The 24,288-nt window shown below is 43.8% G+C and overlaps 3 protein-coding genes across 8 annotated transcripts in view; 1 reads left to right on the top strand and 2 right to left on the bottom strand.

The window, feature by feature from the left end:
- LOC6536060 (zinc finger protein rotund) overlaps window positions 1-21,857 on the top strand; it is a 37,571-nt gene extending 15,714 nt beyond the window's left edge. For 4 of the 6 annotated variants that reach the window (XM_039376583.1, XM_002096634.4, XM_039376584.1 and 1 more), the window contains 4 exons: window positions 1,366-1,416; window positions 1,620-1,900; window positions 18,561-19,572; window positions 20,120-21,857. In XM_039376583.1, coding sequence (XP_039232517.1) covers window positions 1,366-1,416; window positions 1,620-1,900; window positions 18,561-19,572; window positions 20,120-20,436 — 1,661 coding nt within the window. In that variant the 3' untranslated portion in view covers window positions 20,437-21,857. Of the gene's footprint in view, window positions 1-1,365; window positions 1,417-1,619; window positions 1,901-12,379; window positions 12,641-14,519; window positions 17,522-18,560; window positions 19,573-20,119 lie in introns of those variants that run through there. The other 2 variants (XM_039376585.1, XM_015192054.3) reach the window with 2 other exon arrangements.
- LOC6539860 (GTPase-activating protein RacGAP84C) lies at window positions 6,185-8,117 on the bottom strand. Its single transcript, XM_002086704.3, is given in 3 exon segments — window positions 6,185-6,339; window positions 6,455-7,262; window positions 7,469-8,117. Coding segments are annotated over 3 exon segments (1,155 nt in total). The 5' UTR covers window positions 7,789-8,117; the 3' UTR covers window positions 6,185-6,312.
- LOC26536143 (modular serine protease) lies at window positions 20,867-24,199 on the bottom strand. The gene is made up of 4 exons (XM_015192056.2): window positions 24,089-24,199; window positions 23,702-24,011; window positions 22,465-23,469; window positions 20,867-22,146 (listed from the first exon to the last, which is right to left on the bottom strand). The coding sequence occupies exons 1-4, from the start codon at window positions 24,147-24,149 to the stop codon at window positions 21,849-21,851; spliced, it is 1,674 nt and encodes a 557-aa protein (XP_015047542.2). The 5' UTR covers window positions 24,150-24,199; the 3' UTR covers window positions 20,867-21,848.
- Between the last annotated feature and the right edge of the window lie 89 nt (window positions 24,200-24,288).

A 24,288-nucleotide genomic window follows, 5' to 3' on the forward strand; every position in this document is an offset into this window, starting at 1 on the left:
TTTTTTAGTTGTATATTTTATTACAAGTAGAAACGATCATATTTGGACTATATAGCTAGCTCACATTTTTCTCAGTGCAGCGAAATAAGCCGAAAACTGACCTTTAGCAGCCGCAACAGCAACAACAGTCGCAGAATACTTACAAGATGTTTACATAAATTCCTAAAATGCTAACAACATTTTAGCCTGGCTTGCTGGTAGCGGATTGTTGCTGCTGCTTCAACAGCCAGCTTGCAACTACCAACATTGCAACAAGCAACATTGACAGCAACACGCTCCTGCTTGGAGGCACTGTTGCAGCAGCAACTTCCCTCCGGATGGCTTAGTCGGCCAGGTAAAGGTAAGCCTGCATCTGGACCCCCAGAGCTTGTTGGCGTTGACGTTGGCGGCAATGATCGCCGAGCGATAATGTCAACGCTAGGCAATTGGCCAATAAGGTCGTTGTTGCTGCTACGGTTGCTTTTGCTTTTGCTGTTGCTGTTGCCTTTGTTGCCTTTGTTGCGATAGCGATCGTCCACATTGTTAGCTTCGATGTAGATGTACTCGGATCGGATACTCTGCTTGTACAAATTAACAATAAGGCAACTTTTACTGGTGCACCCGGCTCATATTGCCGGTCGTCCATTTGAAATGCCGCTGAGGAGCTTTAGCTTTCAGGCCACTGTTCATTAGCTGAACTTTCCGGCTGGCGCCAGTGGCCAGCTCTCGTGTAATTAACACAGAAGTGGCGGTGGACGGGGGCCAGCAATTATCTGCAAATGCTTTATTAGAGAAATGTTTTTGACATAGCAGCGGGGCGCCCAGAAACCGAGCTATTCGGTTTGGTTTGCTTGGGTTCGGTTCGGTTCAGTTCGTTTGTCTAAGCCGGATTACAGAGGAATTTCCCCAGCGCTTATTGTGCTTATGGTTCATAATTATATGAGTACCCCGAAATCCTGGGCTACCCTTTACGTCCGCCAAGCCTTCCAGCAGGGCAGACAAACTCATTAACGGATTCACACAATTTTTGCACGCAAATGGGCCAGGGAAAAAATTCTAAAGCGCGGGCAAATGCGAAACTATTTTCACATAACTCCTCGGGCGATTTCCCAGTGGCAATCAGCACGGCCAACTAATGTCTCAGTTTAATTAGAAAAAAGATCAGGCAGCCAGGAGCTGGGTTGCTCGGGTTGCTCAGGTGGTCAGGTGGCGACATGGCCAACGTGAGTGAACGTCAGCGGCGGCAACTTCAACGGACGCCAAACGAGCAGCGACCGAACCAGAACTTGATGGACAACCGTGGGGCAGCACCAATGCTGCCCCAAGCCGTGGCGCCACTGCGCTGACATATAACAACTAAATGCAACAACTCAATTGCTTTTGCAGGTCACTTTCTGGATGACAATCGTCTGGAGCATCACGCGGTTACCGGACAAGGTGAGTTGATGGGTGGATGGGGGAGGTGATGACTTACGGGCACTTGGAAACTGATTACAGAAACGAACATCGATACCGGACACTTTGGTGATAGTTGTTCATTGAAAATAAAAATAACTTAAAAGTGTTTTCAGTTTCTATATTTCCATTCTAATGTGTTTGGCATCCTGTACCTGACCGACTTCCATTTCTTCTTATTGCAGGTGGCCTGGGTCTAGGTGCATCCAACGGAGTTGGCGGAGGAGGCGGTGGGGCCTCTGTAGGTGGCAATTCCAGCCTCGGCGCCAGTTCCCACCACGCCGTCGCCGCCGCCCACCATCACAACCAAGCGGTGGCAGCTGCTTCGGCGGCCGCTTTGCTGGTGGTGCCCCAGCCGATCAATGCCAGCAAAATGGGCGGACCCGGCGGAGTCTCCTCCGTGGCGGGTGGACATGCCACCGGCGGAGGAAGTGGGCGAAAGTATCAGTGCAAAATGTGCCCCCAGGTGAGTGCATCCGCTCCCGTTTCGATTTTCATACCTCGATATATGTATGCCTGCTGCTGGCAATGGAACTCAAGGCTAAGGGTGGTCACTGTTAAATTATGCCGGAGCCGACGGCGCTGCAGGAACCAGTTGACCGACAGATTGGGTGACCGAGGGGGATCGTGTCCAATCGGATTCGAAGCTCTGACAGGGCCCGGCAAGGCATCGGCTTTTGTTTACAATTTTCCACTTGATTAAGCTCGACAAAAGATTCGAATTTCAATGGCACTGGGGGAAAACCCTTACTTACACGCATATTTGTCAAGATTTTTTATAAAAGAGATGAACATTCTCAAATGCCACCAAGAACGTAATTACTTCTCAAATTAATATGTTTTATATTTTTAAACCCAACTATTTCTTGATCTTAGAACAAACTTGGACTTGAACAGGAAAAAAATTCTTCTCTGTAATTTTTATTCAAAATGTATTTATTTATTCAAAATCTGTACTTCCAGAAGCCTTTAATAATATGTTAAAACTTTTGGCAGCTAAAAACCATTTTTTAAAGGGTCTGTGGCATCCACGATGAAATAAATTTTTAGGCAAGGGGATGAATAGTACACATTTGAATCGGTGAATCTGGGTCCAAACTTTCGAAATCTGTTTTTCAGTGCAGTCAGCCAGTGCTCGTATCATGTTGCCTCGTTTTCTCACATTTTTTCGCGGCTCCCCATGCACTTGCATTGACACTCAAGCCGTGGCTAAAAGCCAGGCCAAAACCCCTGAACCAACAGCTGCACTTGCCCGTAAAATGTCAATTGTGCAGCGTCCACGGCCTGCGTTGATTGCTGCTAATTGAGCTTATTGTTTTTTAACGGTTATTTGTGGCCAGAACCCTGGCAGGTGCCAGCTGTAAGAGGAGAGCTGTTGCCAAGAATCCTTGTGGGTCACCGATATGCGTGAGATTCCATACCGGTGGCCTAAGTTATGATGGCGTATCTTGTCTGGGCTCACTTTCAATTCACTTCGACCCCTTGCATATTACAGGAATTTCAGTTTAAGCATTGCCAAAGAGTCACCTGAGAACCTCCCAAAATAGATTTCCCTTCCAGCAGCTATGTTAAGTGAACTATTTCCGCGGGTTTTGTTTTGTTCTCGAAGAACAGCAGTGCTGACAGCGAACATTTTCGGACGAATGATGTGTCCGGCTGATATGCCACACCCACAATGCCCACAATTTGCGGTGCGAGGCTAACAACATTTGCAGCGCTGATGAGCGATGCCACACACACACACCCTCTGAAAGGGGTGATTAAGGGGAGTAGAACGGGGTGTAGATAGGGTTGTTGTTGGTGGGGGTGCCAGAGGGGTGCCAGAGGGCCGACATGGACGAAGGTGTTCATTTGTGCGGGACAAAGTGAAATAGCAGCATGCCTAAAAGTATGCTACGCTCTCCGTTTTTTCGTGTTCCTCTGCATGCGTGCGCTAGTGTGTGTGCACTTCGTCCTTCTGCGAGTGAGTGTGTCAATTTTGTACTTCTTTTTGGCACATTCATGTACTCCCTGCTCCGGTCTGCATGTGTGTGTGAGCTGCACTACTGGAAATTAGTGCGTTTCTACGCTCAAAAGCGGCTGCTGCTACTTTTTTAATTACCCACACTTCGCATTTTTTGTTTTTTCTCGACGATCCTGCTCGTGCTCCAGGACTTTGGCAGTCGGCTTGTTGTTGCCCAGTCCAGCTTCAATTGGAATTACTACACTTGGCACTTTCATATGTACGTATGAAAAAAGTCCTGCAGCAGCTCCCCTCTCCGGTTTTTTTGTACCTTTTAAGCTGGAACTGGCCACATTTCTCCTGTGTGTGTGTGTGAGTGTGTGGATGTTTCGTCCAGCCTATCATGTTAGTGTGCTCTGCTCTTCCTCTTCCCATGCATCCTTTTCCGATGGTTCGGGTGGCAGGGGGGGGTACGGTATTGCTCTTTCCAACCCGTTTTTTCAGCTGACCAAAAATTATGTTCACCATTTCGGGGCGCATGTCAGGAGGTTTATTCGGTTCTTTTTTTGCACAGGACAAATGAAAAGCACACATTATTTTAAAATAATTTTTAAAATAAGTAACTAAGAGCCTTGATTGAATACAGACTTTTTGATGAACATGGTAAGTCATTAAAAGAGTAGAACCTAAAATAAAAACGCTTTAAGGACCTCACCATTTTTAGCCCAGCAAGCAAAGATGCATTCTGCATTTAATAATTTCCCGCAGCATTCTCTGCATATTTTTAAGCTTTTTAAAGCACTTCACAAAAACATTCCAAACTCAACGCAAATATTTGTTTTCCCAAGGAAAGTCCTTATTGTAATTGAAATCCTTTAAAAACAAAATTAATCACGAACGTGTATTTTTTAAAGTTTTTTACCTTTAACAAAAATATTTGTCTTATCCACAAAAAACGGCGAGAAGAATACGGAAAAAGGGAACTTTTTATGGACACATGCCGCGCCCACTTGTTTGGGTAGACCAACACAAAGCTTACATAAAATTATAGAACACGCCTAGCAAAGGGGCAAAAAAGTGCAGAATTAACTGAAAAAAACACAAAAGTGCGCTGCGATTTTTACCCTATCTTATTAGTAACACGCTGTGCTAGTATTGGTGAGAGATTCTGGTTTTTAGTTTTTCTCTCTGCACACCGCCACGCATAATACGCGTCTACTATTTTTAACCGCCATTTTTTTTAGTTTTGCTTGACATTTGCATTTACTTTTTTCCATTATTCCTTGCTGCGCTTTAAGCTTTGTGTGAGCTCATGTGTGGCAGGCACTAACACAATTACACAAGTGGTCAGAGGCTCTGTAGAGGGGGGCGGGGGCGTGTCGGTTTGGCGGCATGGCGGCATGGCGGTATGGGGCAAGCTCACACTATCAATTAGTAAATTACATGCGAACAACAAGCGGAAAATGCCCGGGCGGGTGAAAAACTGCCGACAAAAATAGAAAAATTGCACAAAATTGTTGCGCACATCAAAATAAACACACGCCCACACACATACTCGCGAATTTATGCCCACACGCACACTTGCATGCTCCACATCGCGATGCATCGGTGGACTGTGTCTGTTATTCCCCTCATTTAATTAACAATAAAAATAGGCTAAAAAGTCTTAAAAAAGCAAAAACTGCACGCGAATTATGCAGGCGCACACAAACACGCCGCGCACACTCACATACATTGCAGTCATGCCATTTGTTAAACAATTTTCACTCGCACCCCCAAGTAGGCAATGTTTTCCGTACACGCACACATGCGGCGGGCATTAAAATGTGATCCGATATAATACATGAATTATGTAAACTATTTTTATTTTTGTTTTGCCTATTTATTTTTGCATTTTTTCGCCTTTTTCGCAGCATTTTTCTGACACGGTATTGGTGCGAACTGCCCCTAAAAGCGCACTGGTGTGCGTGCCTGCGTTTTGTTTGTGGCCTTTGGCATTAGCATTTGGTTAACGTTAACGGGCGACCACTGCAGTGCACTGCAACAATTGCCAGCCAGCCCATTTGCCATTCCTGGCGGTTAGCAACAGAAGCGCACTGCGAATGCTCTTCACACACATGCCGTCTCGCTTTGTGTTTGTGTTTGTTTTTGATTGTATTATACATTATTTGAACCATGTCCATGTACGAGTATTGCCATATATTGGCCTGGGATCCGATCGACTGATATTGGGAGTGAGTCTATTTATGCACTCGTTCAGTGCATTCGAGTTTTGTTTTGCTTTGCTTGTTTTTTGCATTTAATGGCCGCACTTTTTTGCACGGCACTCTCCAAATTGTTTTTAAAATGCTAACTTTTTTCTTGGCGCTTTAACTTATTTATATGTGTTCGCGGCGAAATATTTTACTTTGTGCTTTGGTTTACGCTTCAAAGAAACATAAATATGGGAAATGGAAATTATTAATTTTTTACATGTTTTCAGCGGTTGGGAATTAATCAACGTTCGCCGAAAAAAATTGCAAATTCAATTAAAAATGTTTATTAATGTTTCAATACTCGAAATATATAGTTTTACGATAACGTCGCTCTGGGCGATGCTAGATTATTTATGTGGTGCGAATAAGATTTTCGCTCGTCTTTTTATTCCATCATCCGAATTTCAAATTAAATATTAAAAGTAAGGCAGATTTTTATTAGAGTGGCTTATGGTGATTTAATAAGCCAAGGATTGTACTTGAGTTCAGTGGCTCGTATACAATAATAAGTGTTTATTAGCCGCTTTTAATTCAACAAAACATACACATAACATTTTAGAGATCCAATTTTTATTAATTTTATTATTGTAGTGAATAAGCCGCTAATATAAAATAAAAAAAAAGGAACATTACAAATGTTGACTTCACCCAATCTCGATGTCCCTAGTCCTTAAAATTTCACTATAGGTTAGTACTGCTAAGGTTAACCTGAAAAAATAATTCCACTTAAAGGCATTTGTATTGAGTTTGGCTTAAAGATATAAATATCTTTAGATGAAAATAATATTTTACCAAATCCGTAAAGTGAAAACATAGGGCTTACCATTGATCTAAAGTAGGTCTTTACCGAAGACCATCCCAGATTGGACGAGCTGTCCCATTGGCGCTGATTGTACCGGTCCTCAAAATCATAGGTGCTGCCCAATGAAGTGGGAAGGGGGTGAACCTCCAAGAACTGAGTCCAAAATCCGGTGGGCAAGAGGAGCAGCATCTTCAGCACCCGCTGCCAAATGACCACATTTTCGAGGGTCAGATCTAGATCCCCGAACAGAGTTGGAGCGAAGATCACGGCTAGATTGTTGACCGACATACGGACGTCAGGACTTTCTGCAACTCTCTGCCAGTGTAGCATTAGGTAGGCCAACGTATCCCTGTGAGCCTGATGTAGTTCCAGAACCGCTAGATATACCGCCATTTCCACAGCCAGAGGATCGTCATGCCGCGCGGCCTCCACGAAATCCCTTCGGTGGTAAATGGGAATCAGGGGGTGAACCAACTGACGAAGGAAGTCCTTCACACAACAGCATAATGTGTGGGTGTCTTTATTGCCCAAATGCGGCGTGCACTTGCCACGCAGCAGCTTGCGACACAGCCGCTTGCATTTCTCCCGGGTTGAGGAGACACGGTAGAGCCCCTCCTGCTGCAATCCCCGAGCCTCGATCTCCGTTACACAATGGACAATTAAGGCCGGCACCATGGGCGCCACCCGAGGCGCATAGTCGCTGAGACTTCCTCGCTTCGTGGTCATTTGGGGCTGGGGGATGCAGTTCACTGTCAGCTGGCGGCAGCAAGTGATGTGGCACCGAAGCGGACACGCCCGACACCGCAGGCTGGCCATGGCGAAGCGGATTCTGGAAGAAGACCAGGAACACGCTTGAGGAGATTAGCAAGGGAAATGTTGGCTTGAGAGGGTATGGATGTTATTCAGCTTTTCATGTTAGTATATTTCCTAAAAAAAAAGTGGGCTAGTTCTGATCAAAGTCCTCTCAGAAGTTCCATGTTTTAATAATTAGCAACATGTAATGCCCCTTGAGTGTAATACAAAAATGCAACTCACCTTTTCCGGCAGTGTACGCAGCTCCCCACGTTGTAGTAGTACGACTTAATCTTGAAGTTGTGCTCCCTCAGCAATCCTGAGTGGGACTGCGAACAGAAGTCGAGTCCGTCCGTGGATAACCCATCGCTGCCACTGGGATTCATGTCCACGCGATCCTGCAGAGAATCCAGGGACTGGGACCCGAACATGCGGTAGTGCTCAATAAGGTCATCATAGGATCTATACTCCCGCAGAAGCCTCCGTTTGTTCTGCATTGTGGGACTATCGGCCGGCAAATAAAATCAGTTTGAGAGCGTCTGACTCCCAGAACCACTAATCATCCAGCTGGCGATTGATTCAGCTGTTCTGCTCAGTTAACAATTTCCGAAGGGAGGCCACTTCGAATTGACTCAGCAACGCAGAAGTTATCGGCTCGCTTCTCCGAATACTAGACCCAAATGTTTATTTGCGCTTCCGGTTTATTTGGAATCGGGTGAAAGCTGACGGCTTAAATAGTTCTGGCAGCACAAAAATGCGATCAGCCGTAGACAGTGCCTACTGTGACACTAACATTTCTAAACAATCCGTCAGGATCTTGAATGACATAAATTTGATAAATGTTCTAGATAATTATACCCGTTACTCGTAGAGTAAAAGGGTATACTAGACTCGTTCAAAAGTATGTAATAGGCACAGGGAAGCGTTTCAGACCATATAAACCATATATATTCTTGATCAGGATCAATAGCCGAGTCGATCTGGCCATGTCCGTCTGTCCGTGTTTCTTTCCGTCCGTATGAACGTCGAGATCTCAGGAACTACAAAAGCTAGAAAGCTTGACTAAGCATGCAAACTCCAGAGAAATAGACGCAGCGCAAATTTGTTAACCAGTGCTGCCACGCCCACTCTAACGCCCAAAAACTATCAGTGTTAAAATTTCTCCTTTGCACTTCCAATAGCTGAGTAACGGGTATCAGATAGTCGGGGAACTCGACTATAGCGTTCTCTCTTGTTCAGATATAAAATGTGCGACTAATAAGGCGGATAATGTGATACTGAGAAGTAACCAAAAAGGCAATTTGCTATTCGTAAATACAAAAAAATTTAATTCGTATTATACTTTTTGTACTTAACAATAATTCATAAATCATTATTTGGTCTGTCGTTTTTCTATAAACCAGTCAGTGCTGTTCATTTTATACGTTCGATTCAAATAAATTCGTTAGAGACAATCAAAGCCCAGTTAAAACCCTTTTACTAGAGAATTCATTGTCACACCGAGATTCAGTGTCACGATACAAAACTAAAAATCCCCAAAAACAAAAAGAGTGCAAAAAATCGAACTGAAAAAACAATTTGCTAAAGTATCTATGAATTCTAAGCGCCCAGAAAATGGCTCAATGGCGACGCTAAATGGATGAAAAATTCATGGAAAACCGTTTTGCGGCCACCAGACATAGAATGCAACCAGCAAAAATGCTACAGTTCATGTGCGGCGGGCACGTCGGAAAGCGAAAATGTTGAGTAAAAAACACAAAAATTAGAATTCAACAAGATTTTTGAGCTTGGTATTTTGTTTAGGAAACGAAACGTTGATCTGTCTGTTGACTTAATTGGTAATCATTAGCCCGTTTTTGAGTTGATTTTTCTGCGACTTTAAAGTACGGAAAGAGTGAAAACAAAATTATCACGGCACTTTTCAGTTTCTGCTCTGAATTGAAGAGCAGCGCGCTGCAGCGGCAGCAAAATTAACGAACAAAGCGGCGAATTTGATTTTTATGCTTTTTTGTAGTCTTTTTTTAGGCGTCAGCTGCATGACGCCGGTGTGTGTGCCTGTGTGCGTGAGCATTTGAGGGTGCGGGTGAGCTTTGGGCTGAGATCCTGAGGATGGTTGCCACCGCCACTGCCACTGCCACATTGAATTCGTAGTTATTAATGCGTATTGAAATGCACACATTGCTGTGAGTGAGCGTGTCTCTCTCTCTCTGTGATTACGCGGCGTGTGTGTGTGGGTGCAGTATTCATAATTGCACTTGTGTGGGTTTCTATCTGTGTCCGACTGTTTTGTTTGTATTCAAAGTCCACAAATACGAGTCACGCATCCATCGCAATAAGCCCATGCAATCCCCTGCCCCACTCCCTTTTCCAAAAATGCTTTTTTGTACTTTTTCTGGCGAATGCCTGTGACCGTGTGTGTGTGTGTGTTCAAATACGTGTGTGGCCCTATATGTGTCCGATGCGTATTCAAAAAGGCAAAAACAGAAAAAAAAAAGAACAAAAATACAACAAAACAGCATAAAAAATGTTTGGACATCCACAAAACATGCAAAAAAGAGGGGAGCTGAACTGCGAGTACTGGGCAAAAACGAGTGGGAAAAATAGCATCAAAGCACGTTGACAGTGTTGCCACGTGGTGATAATTAATTTTTCACACACAAAAGTTGATCAAAATGTTTTTATCCCGGCCTCGCCAATTTAAGGATCCATTTGGTGGCAGCGAGCACAGAATATTAAAACCGTTCAAGCTTTTCAGGAGAATCGAAAATCGGCAGCATAGAAAATCGGAAAAGGGCAGCATAGTCCTCTAACCTAGAACCTTAAAATCAGCAATTCATTAATTGAAATATAGATAAATCAGATAGATATCGTATAGCGCCTAGGGAACACTCCTACAATATTCCCAAAACAATTTCAACAGCTGAGCAGATTTATTTTTAAATTGATATTTAATGTATTTATTTATTTTTGATTTTCGAGCTCCCTAATTAAAACATACAGTATTAAAACAAAATATTTAAATTCTGAAAAGCTGGCCACCACACACGATGTCCGATATGTTTTAAACAAGAAAAATCAGTTAACTAAGTGACCTTTTATGAATTGAACTATAAATCGCAAAACAACCTGTTAAAGAATTCCGGCTCAATCGGCGCTTTGTCTAACCCAATTCTAGTTGGGCACTAAAAACAACAATTTATAATAAATTGTATTTTTCAATGGCAACTCTGCTATTTTTTAAGGCTCTTCCTCTCCCTTTCTTTCTGCCGCGGGCCAGGATGCAAAAACCTAAAAAACAAAATCTAAAAGCAAAAACACAGATGCAAATGCAACAGCAATAGCAACAGCACCAAGGCAGTGGGGAAATGGCTGCAAAAAAATGATTGTGTTTTGCAAAAGGGGGGTCAAAATGCACAAGGTGCAAGCGAGACAGGGCGACAGAAAGGAAAAAATTTATTTCCTGTGGCAGGGAAAAAAATGGGGAAAAAGGAGGTGCGCCGAGAGAAAAAATGCACAGCAAATGGAAATGGAAAAAATGCTGGAAAAAATGTGCAAACTGCCGGGAAGAAAAAAGAGTGGGAGGGCTTTGCCGGGCGAAGAAGTTGTGGCAAGGTTGCAATGCGAAAAAAAGAACTTAGAAATATCAGCAACCACGGCAGCAGACAAACGTCGACGTCGACGTCGGCAGAGGGAAGCAGTGGGGTGGCTGGGGATGTCTGGGTATGGCGGGGGGGCTTTTGGGGCTGGAAGGGGTGAAGTGTGTGGAGTGAGTATAGTGGGTGGCCGAATGTGAGGTGGTTGCTGTTGGCAGTTAAGCCAGCGCGGTGGCTTAGGTCAGGGCGGAGGCTGCTGCCTTTCCTGCTTTTTCTGCTGCTTTTCGGCTGCCCGAGGTGAGTGCTGCTTGTGCCCACCCCTTTGGGCGGTCAACCCCTTGCCGCCACATTTTTTGGGATTTTTAGCGTCACCCATGTGGGGCTGATTGAGTGCTAGAAAGGGCAACCACAGAAAGGAGGCGAACACCAAAACAGTTGCCTATTTCCCGGCGCTATTGATTAATCTGCCAGTTCACGGTATTTTAGCTGAAATATCGCCGGCGAAAAGCAGAGCCACAATAATGACTTTTGTTAATTGTTGACCAGTGCCAAACAAAAACAAAAACAAAGCGCAAACAAATTCAAAAGCACACAAATACAGCCTGCAAAGTCAACCGAAACGTGTGCTCTCGCTCTCTCTTTCTCCTGCGGCATTCCCCTCTCCTTTGCGCAATAAAAAAAAAGTACGTTCGCATCAAAGTCGAACAAAACAAAATGAAAAAAAGGGGGCAGGGGCTGGAAGGGGGAGGGGCAGACAGGATATTTGGGGCGGCAAAGGCTAACAGCGAAAAAAATTCCAGTGCGTCTGTGTGAGTGTATTGGCATGGCTATGTGCTTGTGTGCGTGGGTTTGTCGCCGGCGCAAAATTCCCCTTTATTTTTTTACACAATTTTTTTCCGCGTTTTTTAGAGCCCCCTGCCCCACCCCCTTGCCGCTCCTCTTTGAGTTTGGGTCAATGTTGGCGCTGCTCCTGTGGTGTTGTTGTTGCTGCTGCTGGCAGGTGGCAGCGCTGCCGACGCCGCAGCATTTGAATAGCGGCAGCAGAGGCGCTGACTGCGACGCCACAGCTCGCCGCCTATGCAACCAAAACTTTTTTCTCTGTGTGCGTTTGGATATTTTTTCGGTTTTTTTTTGTTGCTTTGCAACGTCCTTTTTTTGTTGTATTTGATTTTTTTGCTCGCTTAGTTGTTGGCGCTGCTGCTGCGGCCGCTGCTTTTTTTTCGAAGTTACCGCTTGGCTGTGTGAGTGTTTGTGTCGGCCGGCGGCGGCCTTTAGTAAGCCAGGCCCACACCCACACCACCCACTGCCACCCACAAGCCCACACACACACACACAGACACACAGAAGGACTCTGCTGCCGCTGCGTTTTGAAGCTTCGCAGTGGTGTTAGTGCGCGTTTTGTCTGTCTGCCTGTCGATGCTGCGTCGCTTTTGCATCTGTGTGTGTGTTCTGGAGAGTATCTGTGTGTGCGGTTCGCCCCCCAAAAATATATTGTTTCAGATTTTTTCATCATCGCTTTAGTTGAGTTTTTACATTGGTGACGGATCGTGCTCTCGGCTCCAGCACGCTCGCCAAGTCCGTTCAGTCTGCTCCGTGTTTTTTCTCCGTGCGCAACATGTTCCTTGAGTCCGTACCGCCGAGGACGATATCAACAAAGGATAACGATACCGATACGGATACGGAAGTGGATGTGAATGTGGATGCGCGTGTGACCACTACTACCAGTGCAGCCAGCGAAATAACAACACGACAACACCACGAGAAACGTCTTCGGCGAAACTCCTTCGCCTCCTGCTCGTCGTCGCGGCAACGTTAAGAAAAAGTATCTCAGCCGCAAGGAAGGCTCCAACGAAAAAATGCGAAAATATTGAGAAAAAACAAGCGAAAACTCACACACACAGGCAGTGGGTTTTTTCTTGACTTGGTCTCGGTCTCCGTTTCCGTTTCCGGTGGTACGTGTGCGCGCTTTTCAACGTTTTCCGCCTTCCCCGCTCGCTCACCAGTGTGTGTGTTTTTATTTATTGTTGTTGGCCAGGAAAAGAATATCGGGCGTGCGAGTGTGGGTGTGCATCTTAAGGATACGCGAGATTCAAACGCAACGCGTCCTTGTCTTGGTCACGTGCAGAAAAACCCAGAAGAAAGCCAGCCAAGCAGCCACAGCTGGCTTTGTTTTCCTTCTGAGCGTGTCCTGGGGTCCTGGTGTCTTGGAGTGTGTGTGTATGTGTGTGTTTGCGGGGAAGCTGGCGGGCTTTACGTATAAATAATAAATGTTCCTCGCCGGTCGCCGTGCATGTGATGGTGTGCCTGCACCGCGTATCAGCTGTTTCTTGTGCTCAATATCAAGGTCAAAACAACTCCTGCCACTTGGGCGTGCGAGCAAGCAACCCATTTCCAAATCAGATGTGATGGCCAAAACTGAATTTTTATACTCAAGGGGAAATACAAAGATCCTTTGTCTTTTACCGTTTTCTTCTACAGTTTTAATTCTCATACAGCACATAATAATTTCGAAGTATTTAAAAAACTAAGTAATTAGCTTTGTGATCTCAAAGCACGTCTCAATGTGACTTGATAACAAAACGGCATTAGGCATTTTAAATTCTTATAAAAGAAAGATAATTAACCTGTGTTACACAAAGTAATTTAAATAGAGTTCAAAGCAGTAAATCCGTCCAAGTATATATATAAGCTATACATTTGAGTCTCCAAATATATAACATACAGAAATGTGAAGGTATTCAGTAATTGATTACCTATTGCAAGAAATATCTTATTTCCCAGAAGATAGATTTTAGCTTTCATTATTTTTACGTTCTGTTGCCATAGAAAAACTACATGACTGAAAGGATTAGTAGGAGTAGATAAGGAGTATTGAAATAATTTGAATTTGTGAAGAAATATCGGAGTTTAATACAGATATGCATACATAAAAACAAAGATATCAGCAATATCCAATCTGGATTGGAAAGACTTTGGAAAGACTACTGAAAATTAGTAATTATGAAGATCTAACTCTGTTGATCCCAAGCTCTCGAAGCTGACATCAACTTAAAAGGGTTATCCTAATCGAAACCATGAGACCCGCTGGGCTGTCGGGCTCGTTTTCTCAAAGGTTCGCAGCCCAATTGTGGTCGCAATGTCAAACGCTCGATGGCCAAATATTTTTCCACTCGACTTCACCGACTCGAGCCTTGAGTTGATCCGGTCCAATCAAGCTGAAACTAATTGGGCACCGCAGAACACCTGATTCGGAGCTGGTCCAGCGTGATTTTTGGGTTCCCGAAACTCGATAGGCTGAGAAGATCGCTGGGCCACCGCCGGAGTGGCATTTCAGTTATTATTGCTCGCATAACCAGCCGTTAATCGAAACTTTTGGTCAGCAGCTGTTGCTCCAGTTGGATGTTGGATGTTTGGGCTAAAATCATTTTCAGAGCGATCAGTTAATCAAAGACTAGCGCGGCGATAAGAACGCTTACAAGGGTCCCTCGGGCGTACGCTTCTAATAAGATGAACACATTATTTTTAATTATGGCAAACACACATAAAATTAATTGCATATTTTAAGTGATGTGAAATTAATTAATGATTAGTGCAAAAAGCTGACAAAATCAACTCCTATGGCAAAATGTGAAAATAAATATCATTAAAATGCATAAGAAACTAGCCATGTAAAAAGGTGAACACAACGAAAAAAAAGTATCACATAACATGGCGCAATGCATTTTTCATAAACTGAAACAATAAAAAAAAACTGTGGAAAAAGTAGAAATATTTTTGTGATTCTGAACAAGTTAATACAAAAACCTAAAGAGCGGTGTGAAAAATGCATTAATCAGAATTAAATAAAAAAACACAGCAACAACAGCAAATTATGAATAATAAAAGAGCGCGCAAAACTTTTTACACATTTTTCAATTAATAACATCCCCCGCCAATCTGGGAGGGAATGAAGCTGGGGCGCAGGACCAGAATATTGCCAAACCGCTAAATGTTAATTAGTTAAAAGCCCAAACTACGCATTAACACAATCGGAAAACCCCAGGTCCCAAACCCCCAAACCCAGTGTAAATGCAAACACAGACAGAGGCATCATATTTTCCCCAGTTTCAGTTTTTTGATTTTAGTTGCAAATGCGTTTTTTTTTTGCATTTTTGTTTTGCGCCATTAATACATTATGTGCAATCCGCCTATGTACTCGCCTGGGCTGAATGTTTGTACAGCTTCCTATATAAATTAAATGGCCATGTCAAAAAAGTCAATATTTAGCGAACCAATAAAAAAAGAAATCACAACGCCTAACTGGCAGCAGCAGGTGTGGGGCAGTGGGCTAATATACCTTTTGCGCAAAAAGAAAGATGTATTTCATAATGAGCACAGATCCTTTCGTTATCAGTTACGGACACCTAAACACAGAGTGAGTCGTTACAAAAGATTGAACCTAATTTAATTAGGAACACATTACAAAATTTAAAAATGTACTATTTATGTACTATGCTTCTGGTTTCCATTTCAAGCAGGAAAATCATTTAAATTCATTTCGCATTCTGAAATTTTCCGCCAGGCATTCTATAGTTCATTGGCATGTCAATTAATTCTCAGACAACCTCTCAGCTCTTACATTTCAATTTCATTAATAATTTTTTAATCATGCATTAACACTTGCAATAATTAAACCAAAGCCCCAGTTCGCTCGCTTGCATTTTCATGTCAGCAGCAAAAGTGTTGACAAATCTATTTTGCCAATTTTTTTAAACCGGCAAATATCTAACACCCAAAAATGGCAAGGTCAATGCTATAGACTCAAAAAATCCATTTCCATTTATATCTAAACAAACTGATAAAAACAAGTTGAAAAAGAGCCACATTGACAGCCCAACAAAGCAAACAAATGCTTAACTCATGAATGAATAATTTGTCGCGTTTAGAACTAGAAGCTATCGAATTGGAGCACTCCAATAAAAAACCGAGCAGAAAAATACCATTGAGGACTTTCACCTGGAAAATTCCACAGGATGTCTGCGGCATGTCTGCACCTAGCTATCCACAAAAAATCGAAAAACCCGGTGGAGGTTGAAAAAGCACAGCCAAGCATTTATACAAATATAGTATATAGAAAAAAATCTAATCGAAGGCAGTCCAAAAAGAAAAATGCATAGAAAATGGAAAAACGAAATCGCTTCGCAAAAAGTCGAACCCCAGCCCAAAAAGCCAAATTCGTGTGGAAAAAATATTTTTGTCGCGTAAAAACGTAAAGGGGAATAAGGAAAAAATGTGAGCAGGCGTACCAATTGAAAATGCAAAATAAAAGTGAACCGTGGAAAAAATGGCGTTAGATTTAGGACAACAAAAGCGGAGACAAAAAGTCGCTTTTCCAGCTCCCCGGTGCACCCAGTCGAAACCAAAGCGTTTTTGCGGTCGGATCTCGCAGGTTTTCAGTGGAGCTTCGTTTCTGTTATTTCCCCTTTATTTAATATTGGCTTTGGCAGTTGGGGCACAATGTCAACAAAGCGCTAACAGAGCTTCAACAAAGTTATTTTGCTTCTCAAATTGTTGCATTCGCATTCATTAGAAACTGAGTTGTGAGAATTCTCGGGGTCTATCTCTGGTCAGAGGATGAAGTGTTAAAGGGCTAATGCGTTAAAATACGTTTTTTAGATCAGATCAGGTTACATAACAACTGTAAGATGGTAAAGGTGTATTCGAACACAAAAGTCACTTTATTCCTAATTTTAGAATCTAATTTTGAATATTTGGGACGAACTGCGTTTGGGTTGGGAATTAAACGGGTTGTGTTTCTCAATAATAATATGCAAAAACATTACAGTTAAACAATAGATATATATAAAAAAGTTAATACAAAAACTATAAAATATAACGAAGTAAGAGTGAAAAACTAAAGATACCTGTCAACCCACGAAGAAAAATTGTGCTTGGTCCAGTGAATTAGAACTTAACCAAAATAGATTTAATAAGCAGCCAAATGGAAGGCCGTCTCATCGAGTATCGGCCGATAGGCGGTGGTCTGGACTACCATCACAATTCGCCGTTGATCGGGGAGATCCCGCCCGCTGGCGGGGATTACTCCCATGCCGTGCATCGATCCATTGATCACCTGCGGAACAGCCTCAACGAGCGGGTGGCCCTGGGTCCACTTAGTGTGTTCTCCAACACGGCCGACTTAAGGAACTCCGTCCTTAGCTACAGCCAGCAGCCCCACCAGCAACCACAGCCACCGCAGCAGCAGCAGCAGCAACAGCAGCAGCAGCACCACCAGCAGCAGCAACACCAGTACCAGTTGGTGCCGGAACCCAAGCCGAGTATCACCAATCTGGAGAGCAGTGTGGCCTCCTCGGCGGTCAGTGGATCAGTGGCCAGTAGCCAAAAGCACCTGAACGATGCGGTGGTCAGCAGTAGCAGTGGGAGCAGCAGCACAGCTGGACCCGCTCCCACAGGATCCACCAGGGGCCGCAAGTCCCGGATCTACCCCAATCCCAACCAGCACATCATAGTGACCAGCAATAGCGTCGACAATGGCGGCATCCGGATGCAGAATGCGACGCTGAACGAAAGAAATTCTCAAAATTCCTCTGCGGGGGCTACTGGCGTTGGCAATGTGACCACGGCAGCGGGATCCGGCAACGGCATCTCGTCCTCCACCAGCTCGCCGCACCACATGACCCAGTTGGACGTTAAGGACACCAAGGTGATGGGGAACTTCCGAACTAAGTCTGCAACATTTTATATTTGCCTTAGGGTTCAAGCAAAGTATCTGTTTCACGATATTAATGACGAATAATTCTCTGTTAAGAGACACCAGGAAGTTGGGGAACTTTAAAGGAAAGTTTATAAACATTTTTGATTTAAGTATAAAAATGTTTGTAAGTCGAGTGCTATACTTGAATTTTAAGGCAAAAGAAAATAAATTTCCAGGTACACAAATGGTACTGTGAAAAGATATTATAATTCAAATTTTATTTTTTAAATTAGTTTCAAAGGCGTAAATTTATTATTTTGTATTTATAAAATTCTTTACATCGATTACATAAATCATTTTTTATGTGTTGGTTAACCTTTGGTTTTATTTAAGAGTGGTCAACATTAGATATAGAAAGTGAACACAATATTTTGTTAATATATTAAACGAGAGAGAATGCTACAGTCGAGTTCCCCGACTATCTAATACCCGTTACTGAACTAGAGAAATTTCAACACTAACCGTTTTTGTCGGTTTGTGGGCATTAGAGTGTGCGTGGCATAAAGATTTTTGGAGAGAAATTCACAGGACTAATTATAAAATGAAAAAATATCAAAACAATGTTCAAAAGTTTGGACTTCGCAGGCTTTGGACGATTTGTGGACGTTAGAGGGGGCGTGGCAACATGAAGCGTTAAACTTGCGCTGCATCTATGTCTCTGGAGTCTGTATGCTTTCTTTCTAGCTTTTAAAGTTTTTGAGATCTCGAAGTTCATACGGACAGACGAAGAGACGACAGACGACAGACGGACAGACAGACGGATGGACATGGCCAGATCGACTCGGCAATTGACCCTGATAAATAATTTATATGGTCGGAAACGCATTTTTCTGCCTGTTACCTACTTGCGACGAGTCTAGTATACCCTTTTACTCTACGGGTATAAAAAGGAGCAGGTTTTATGTACCCTATTACTAGTTATACCAGCAGCCAGGCATCCGTAATCCGTTTGTGACCCAAGTCTAAATAACCGATTCTCTGTCCGCAGATTTTTAGCTCGAAGGCTGATCTCCAGCTGCACACACAGATCCACATGCGAGAGGCTAAGCCGTACAAGTGTACACAATGCTCGAAGGCCTTTGCCAACTCGTCGTATCTGTCGCAGCACACCCGGATCCACCTGGGCATCAAGCCGTACCGCTGTGAGATCTGCCAGCGAAAGTTCACGCAGCTCTCGCATCTGCAGCAACACATCCGGACGCACACGGGCGACAAGCCGTACAAGTGCAGGCATCCCGGCTGCCAGAAGGCCTTCTCGCAGCTCTCCAACCTGCAGTCGCACTCGCGGTGCCACCAGACGGACAAGCCGTTCAAGTGCAACTCCTGCTACAAGTGCTTCTCGGACGAGCCCTCGCTGCTGGAGCACATCCCCAAGCACAAGGAGTCGAAGCACCTAAAAACGCACATCTGCCAGTACTGCGGCAAGTCGTACACTCAGGAGACCTACCTGACCAAGCACATGCAGAAGCACGCGGAGCGGACGGACAAGCGACCACCTATCGTGCCGGGCAGTGCGGCGGCCATTGCAGCGGCGGCCGCTGCAGCTGCCGGAGGGTCGGCAAACCCGACCAATGGACCGCCCCCGCCGCCCAATCCCGCTCAGCATCAGCGCAATAACTTGGGCTTGCCCCCCGTCTCCATTGCCCCCAGCGACAACGGCTACTGGCCAAAGGTAAGTCCGGACTCGGCCGCTGCAGCCAACGCCATGGAGGTGATGCACCAGCAGCAGCAACAACAGCAGCAGCAGCAACAGCAGCAGCAGGCGCACCACCACCATCCGCAGCACGGAGTCCCGCCGCAGCAACATGTCCCGCCCCAGCAGCAGCAGCAGCAACAGCAGCAGCAGCAACACCACCATCCGCAGCAGCAGCCTCCTCCGCAGCACAGCATGGAAACCCACTACGCGCAGCCGACGGCTCCTAACGGAGCCCAAAGCAACGGACACGGTACGGAGTTGCAGCCCCATCATCGCATGCCCGATCCTGTGCGGGAGGATATTGGTAAGTCATCCGATCTTTAATGCACCTACCAAGACAATGCTAGGCTGTTTTCCTATTTCTTATGTTTTTGCAAAGCTTAAGAGCTCATTAGATAATTACAAAACCCATTTTTATATAGAGTACACATACTTTCTAATGCTCAACATAATTCTTAGTCCCAGTGTTTTGGCCTCTGACATATATAATAATTTGAAATAGAAAAAGCCAGTTATTTATTCAGTCATTATACCCGTTGTTCTAAGAACAAAAGGGTATACTAGATTCTTTGAATAGTATGTAACCATATAAAGTATATACATATATTCTTCATCAGGATCCAAAAGCCGAGTCGATCTGGCCATATCCGTCTGTCTGTCCGTTCGTATGAACGGCGAGATCTCAGGAACTATATAAGCTAGAACGTTACGACTGCAATCTGCATGCTGTCTTGTTTTGTTTTATGATTTGGCAATAAGTTAAAATAATTGTTGTTATAAAAACCGATGAAGAATCTTTAGTTCCCAACTAACATCTGGCTGCTTTCGGCCTCTTCAAATCTTCTCAACAGCCTCGACGCCCAGCGCCGTAGGTCCCTATGATGCCGCATCCATAACGAAAGCCAACAGCAACTCGGCGTTCACGCCGATCAACTCGATGCCCCCGCACCTGAACTCTCTGAGCCACCACCCAATGGCCCAGCGGCCCTATCTCTACGATGCCATCAGCTTCCCGAACAAGAACGTGAACCAGAACAACGCGAACGGGTTCCCCAACCAGCTGATCTCGCTGCACCAGATCCGCAACTACGCCCACCAGCCGGCGGGATTGATGGCGGGGGAGCACCTCCTGGGCGTGAGTGTGGGTCCTGGGAAGGACAAGGGATAGCTGGGGGCCTACTTCTAAGTTGAAGGTAGTTCATCAGTTGTTCATCCGTTCTCCAAGCGGAGGCGAGGCGTGCATTCCTGTACAGTATTAATTTGTAGTTAGTTGTAGCGAGTGAAGGTCATTTTGTAATTTTTGTAGATCTTCTTGGGTTAAGTTAAGGGTGTTCCGCGCACTCGATAAGAACTCTGTAAATGGCCAACGATACGTACTCTAATTTGAAAAACACCGTCCATGCCTATGTTTACACAATGTCTTGAAACACAAGCACCAGTTCCGATAAAGATCCTGCGATATAAACGTGTATGTCCAGTAAAAGTTATCCCGTCAAGTGATTAGTTTTCCAGGACCTCGTATATGGCCGCTTGTATATATATAATTGGAAATGAATTTGTTTTCGATGCACACGGATCTCGCAATTTTGAAGCAATGATTTTGAAGCAGACATCAAAAACTGCTCACTGAGCCGATATATTTGTACATAGATATACAACATCACCTAAAGGAACTTACAAGAAAACGTAACGTACATTTAAATACAAATCCTCATATATATTTGTTTAGGTGTATCGTATTAAATACAGATATTTCCGAGAGAATCTCCTCGAAAAACGAAACACAAAATGCAAAATGAATTCAAAAAAATCAAATGTGTTTACAACTATAAATGAAACTATGCGATAGATGAAAACTATTTTGAAAAAACATTTCTAAGTATATGTTGGCAGTTGCTAAAACCGAAAAATATAAATTAAAACAAAACCGAAAAGAGATGCACTAATTTTTGGAAAGACTGAAGAGATCGAAATTAACAAACCAGCGGAGAATTGATGAAAATCAAACATTTTAAAGAGCGTTTTTACTGCAGTTACTAAGCAAACTGAATGTGTCCTATAAAATTTCGTACTAAATGGCAGAAACTCAACCTAAACGTGAATACGAGTATGACAACATCAAATGTAATGTATTATTAAATAATGTAATTCTAATTTTAATCCTAATCTAAATTAACGTTAAACTAACCGATAGCTAGTGTTTAACTCCAAAACGCAATCTCAATGTAAAGACAAAACGAAAATGGAACACAAAAGAAAATACCTACAGTTAAGTGAATAGCAAATGAACTTTGAACCACACACACTCCACATACACACGCATTAAATAGAAACATTCGGGGTATTCAGATAGCCGAGCTAAATGATTATTTGTTTTACCGTCTAACGTTTACAGCAGATTACAAAACGATTCAATGGCTAAGATATGCAAATACACGGACAGTTCCCGGTTGGACTTGGATTGGATATCCAGCTGAATATGCATACGTACTTATATAATTGTCAATAGTAGATGTGTGTTCCTCAGTTGATGTAAATTGATTTTCGACTAACCACAAACTCAACCCGTAATAAAGTGAATTAAATGTTCTCCTTTGCATGTGTCTCGGCAATATCATTCAGGATGTCCTGTTTAAACACACTTATATGGTATTTCATACGCTCATCGATAATTACTTCCTTAAGCTCGTGGCGATCTGGTTGCCTCCTATCATCGATGTTTGGCTGGCCCGCTCTAACACCTTTGAAATTTCCGACGGTTACCCAGTTGTCAGTAACTTCTTCCGTAAGACAGACGGGTCTCAACTTCATGTGGAACTCTAGGGGCTGCACCAAGTGCACCAGGGCCAAAGTACCTGCATTCTTTCCATCTGATACCCTAGAAAACGATTGGAATGAAATTTGTTATTTCTCTATGAAAAATCGCAGTACCTCTCTGGCTTCAATAATGATTTGTAAAAGTTTCATATCAGGCGATGAATACAATTACAAGGTATTGCTGTTACGAATATTAAGTACTATGAGATCCTTTCATATGGGCTTTAATATTTGTAGCTCTACTGCATAGCCCAAATAATGTAATTTATTCAAACAATAAGCCGGAACACAAAAAAAAATGGGGTACAAATCTCAGAAGCCCTTTCAATTATTACCTATTGAGAGACCGAAGTATTGCTAAATTCGCCACATGACTTACCTAACATAGTGTATATAGGATACGTTATGCAGCTTATACGGATGGGGTTCGTGGGCCAAGAAGCTGTTACCGTAGATTTCCCCCTCGGCGACAGTATAGAGCACAGGTTCCGTGGATGCCACGCTCTTGATGGACACCTCACCGAAACAGCGCTCCGTGGTCACCACAATATACGGCGACACGATGGTAGCGATGCAGACAGCCGTAAACTCAGGTTTGTGACCTCTCTGAAAAACATTCATCAACCATGGAGGAGACGACGATGCTGTAGCGTTTTTCAGCTTCCAAACACCACAGATCGGCTCGCAGGTCGGCAGCTCATTGTTACCAAAAATTACCCAACCTCCGGTTTTGTTGCAGAACTGCCAACCATCATCTCCGGTTTTTTCATACCCGGACGAGCAGGTGACCGACATTATAGTGAGCATTGGCAGCAACGACTGATCGCAGTCGATCGGGCCAGTAGGCAGAAAGCACTGCCTCGTGTGGCTTAGTTTACCGACGTGCTTGCACTGGGGCACGCAGCTGGCTAAGGGATACCGCCACTGGTCTGCGTCGCAAATGTTCTTCTCCTCGCCGATCAGACCATATCCATTGCGGCAGCTTAGATGAACGACGGTCTTGTCGGGCACAAAAGCGTTTCTTAGAAAGGTAGTCCCACCCACGTAGTTTTCCACCACCAGGGATCCCGACGGATTTTCTAGCCTGCAGTGCCTCACTTTCCAGCCGTTTTTGACATCCTGACCCAAGTGATCAACGGATGGGTTCCTGGCCATGCAAATTTCCGCCATCTCATCGGAGCCATCTAGGCAATCGGGAATGTGATTACACACAGCTTTCGGACTAACACAGGCACCGTAAAGACATCTGAATGCCGGTGGCGGACACTCGAATGCCGTGCAAAGTGTGGGGTCTTCATCGCTGCCGTCCTTGCAATCCGCCAGTCCATCGCACACCTGACTCCAGTTCAGACAGGACCCCTTGCAATCGAACAAATCCTCATCTCTGCAATGTATACATTTATACTGGCATTTGGAATATTTGTGTGAAAGTTTTAACAGTCCTTCCAGTCTATAGACTCATTACGTAAGTATGGTAATGGTAATTTAAGCCGAATTAGTTGGTAAGTTCGTCCCTAATAATTAATACGAGGATTAGGACACCATTTTACGTAGATATACTTAATTTTCAGAAATCGAAACGTTATCAATTGTGTTTCACAGCAAATACAACTTACACACAACCCCCTTTGAGGTCTTCGTACTCATTTTGTAGATTGGCATCCTCCAAGCATTCGAATTTATTTTCGTCGCTGCCATCCCAACAGTCAATCTTTCCATCGCATTTCAAAGTTCCATTTAAGCACCCTCCATAGGTGCAGCGATAAAAACTCTCGTCCTCGCAGACCTTGCTATAACATAATTCAAACCTTTCATCTGGCTGATCGGAATTTTCATCTCCCAAGCAATCGACTACGCCGTCGCATATTTGGTTCTCCAAGAGAGTCTTATTGATTTTAGTGTTACACTTAAAGGCAAGCGACCAATCTAAAAATAAGGTAAAGCGATATAGCAATCATAGTCTTTCGTGATCGCTTCATCTTAAATACTTCAACTACTCTTACCTAGACTACACACAAGTACGAAAAGAAAAGCTAACTGAAATCCCGATCCGGCGCGATTCATGTTTAAAACGATTAAAATACTATATAAAAACCAAACAGTTTTGAAAGCGAAATTGTGTAACCTCTTCCGAGAAGAGCGGTTCTTGTACTGTACGCGATGCAAACGAATCTCTGCTTATCAGTTGCCTTAGCTTTATTTA

This window comes from Drosophila yakuba, chromosome 3R (assembly GCF_016746365.2).
Source record: "Drosophila yakuba strain Tai18E2 chromosome 3R, Prin_Dyak_Tai18E2_2.1, whole genome shotgun sequence".
NCBI lineage: Eukaryota > Metazoa > Arthropoda > Insecta > Diptera > Drosophilidae > Drosophila > Drosophila yakuba.

Coding starts and splice junctions, on each gene's coding strand:
- LOC26536143 (XM_015192056.2), bottom strand. CDS start 24,149: ATGAATCGCGCCGGATCGGGATTTCAGTTAGCTTTTCTTTTCGTACTT. Junction 23,470..23,701: donor GACCTCAAAGGGGGTTGTGT/GTAAGTTGTATT, acceptor TATACATTGCAG/AGATGAGGATTTGTTCGATT. Junction 22,147..22,464: donor TCCTATATACACTATGTTAG/GTAAGTCATGTG, acceptor ATCGTTTTCTAG/GGTATCAGATGGAAAGAATG.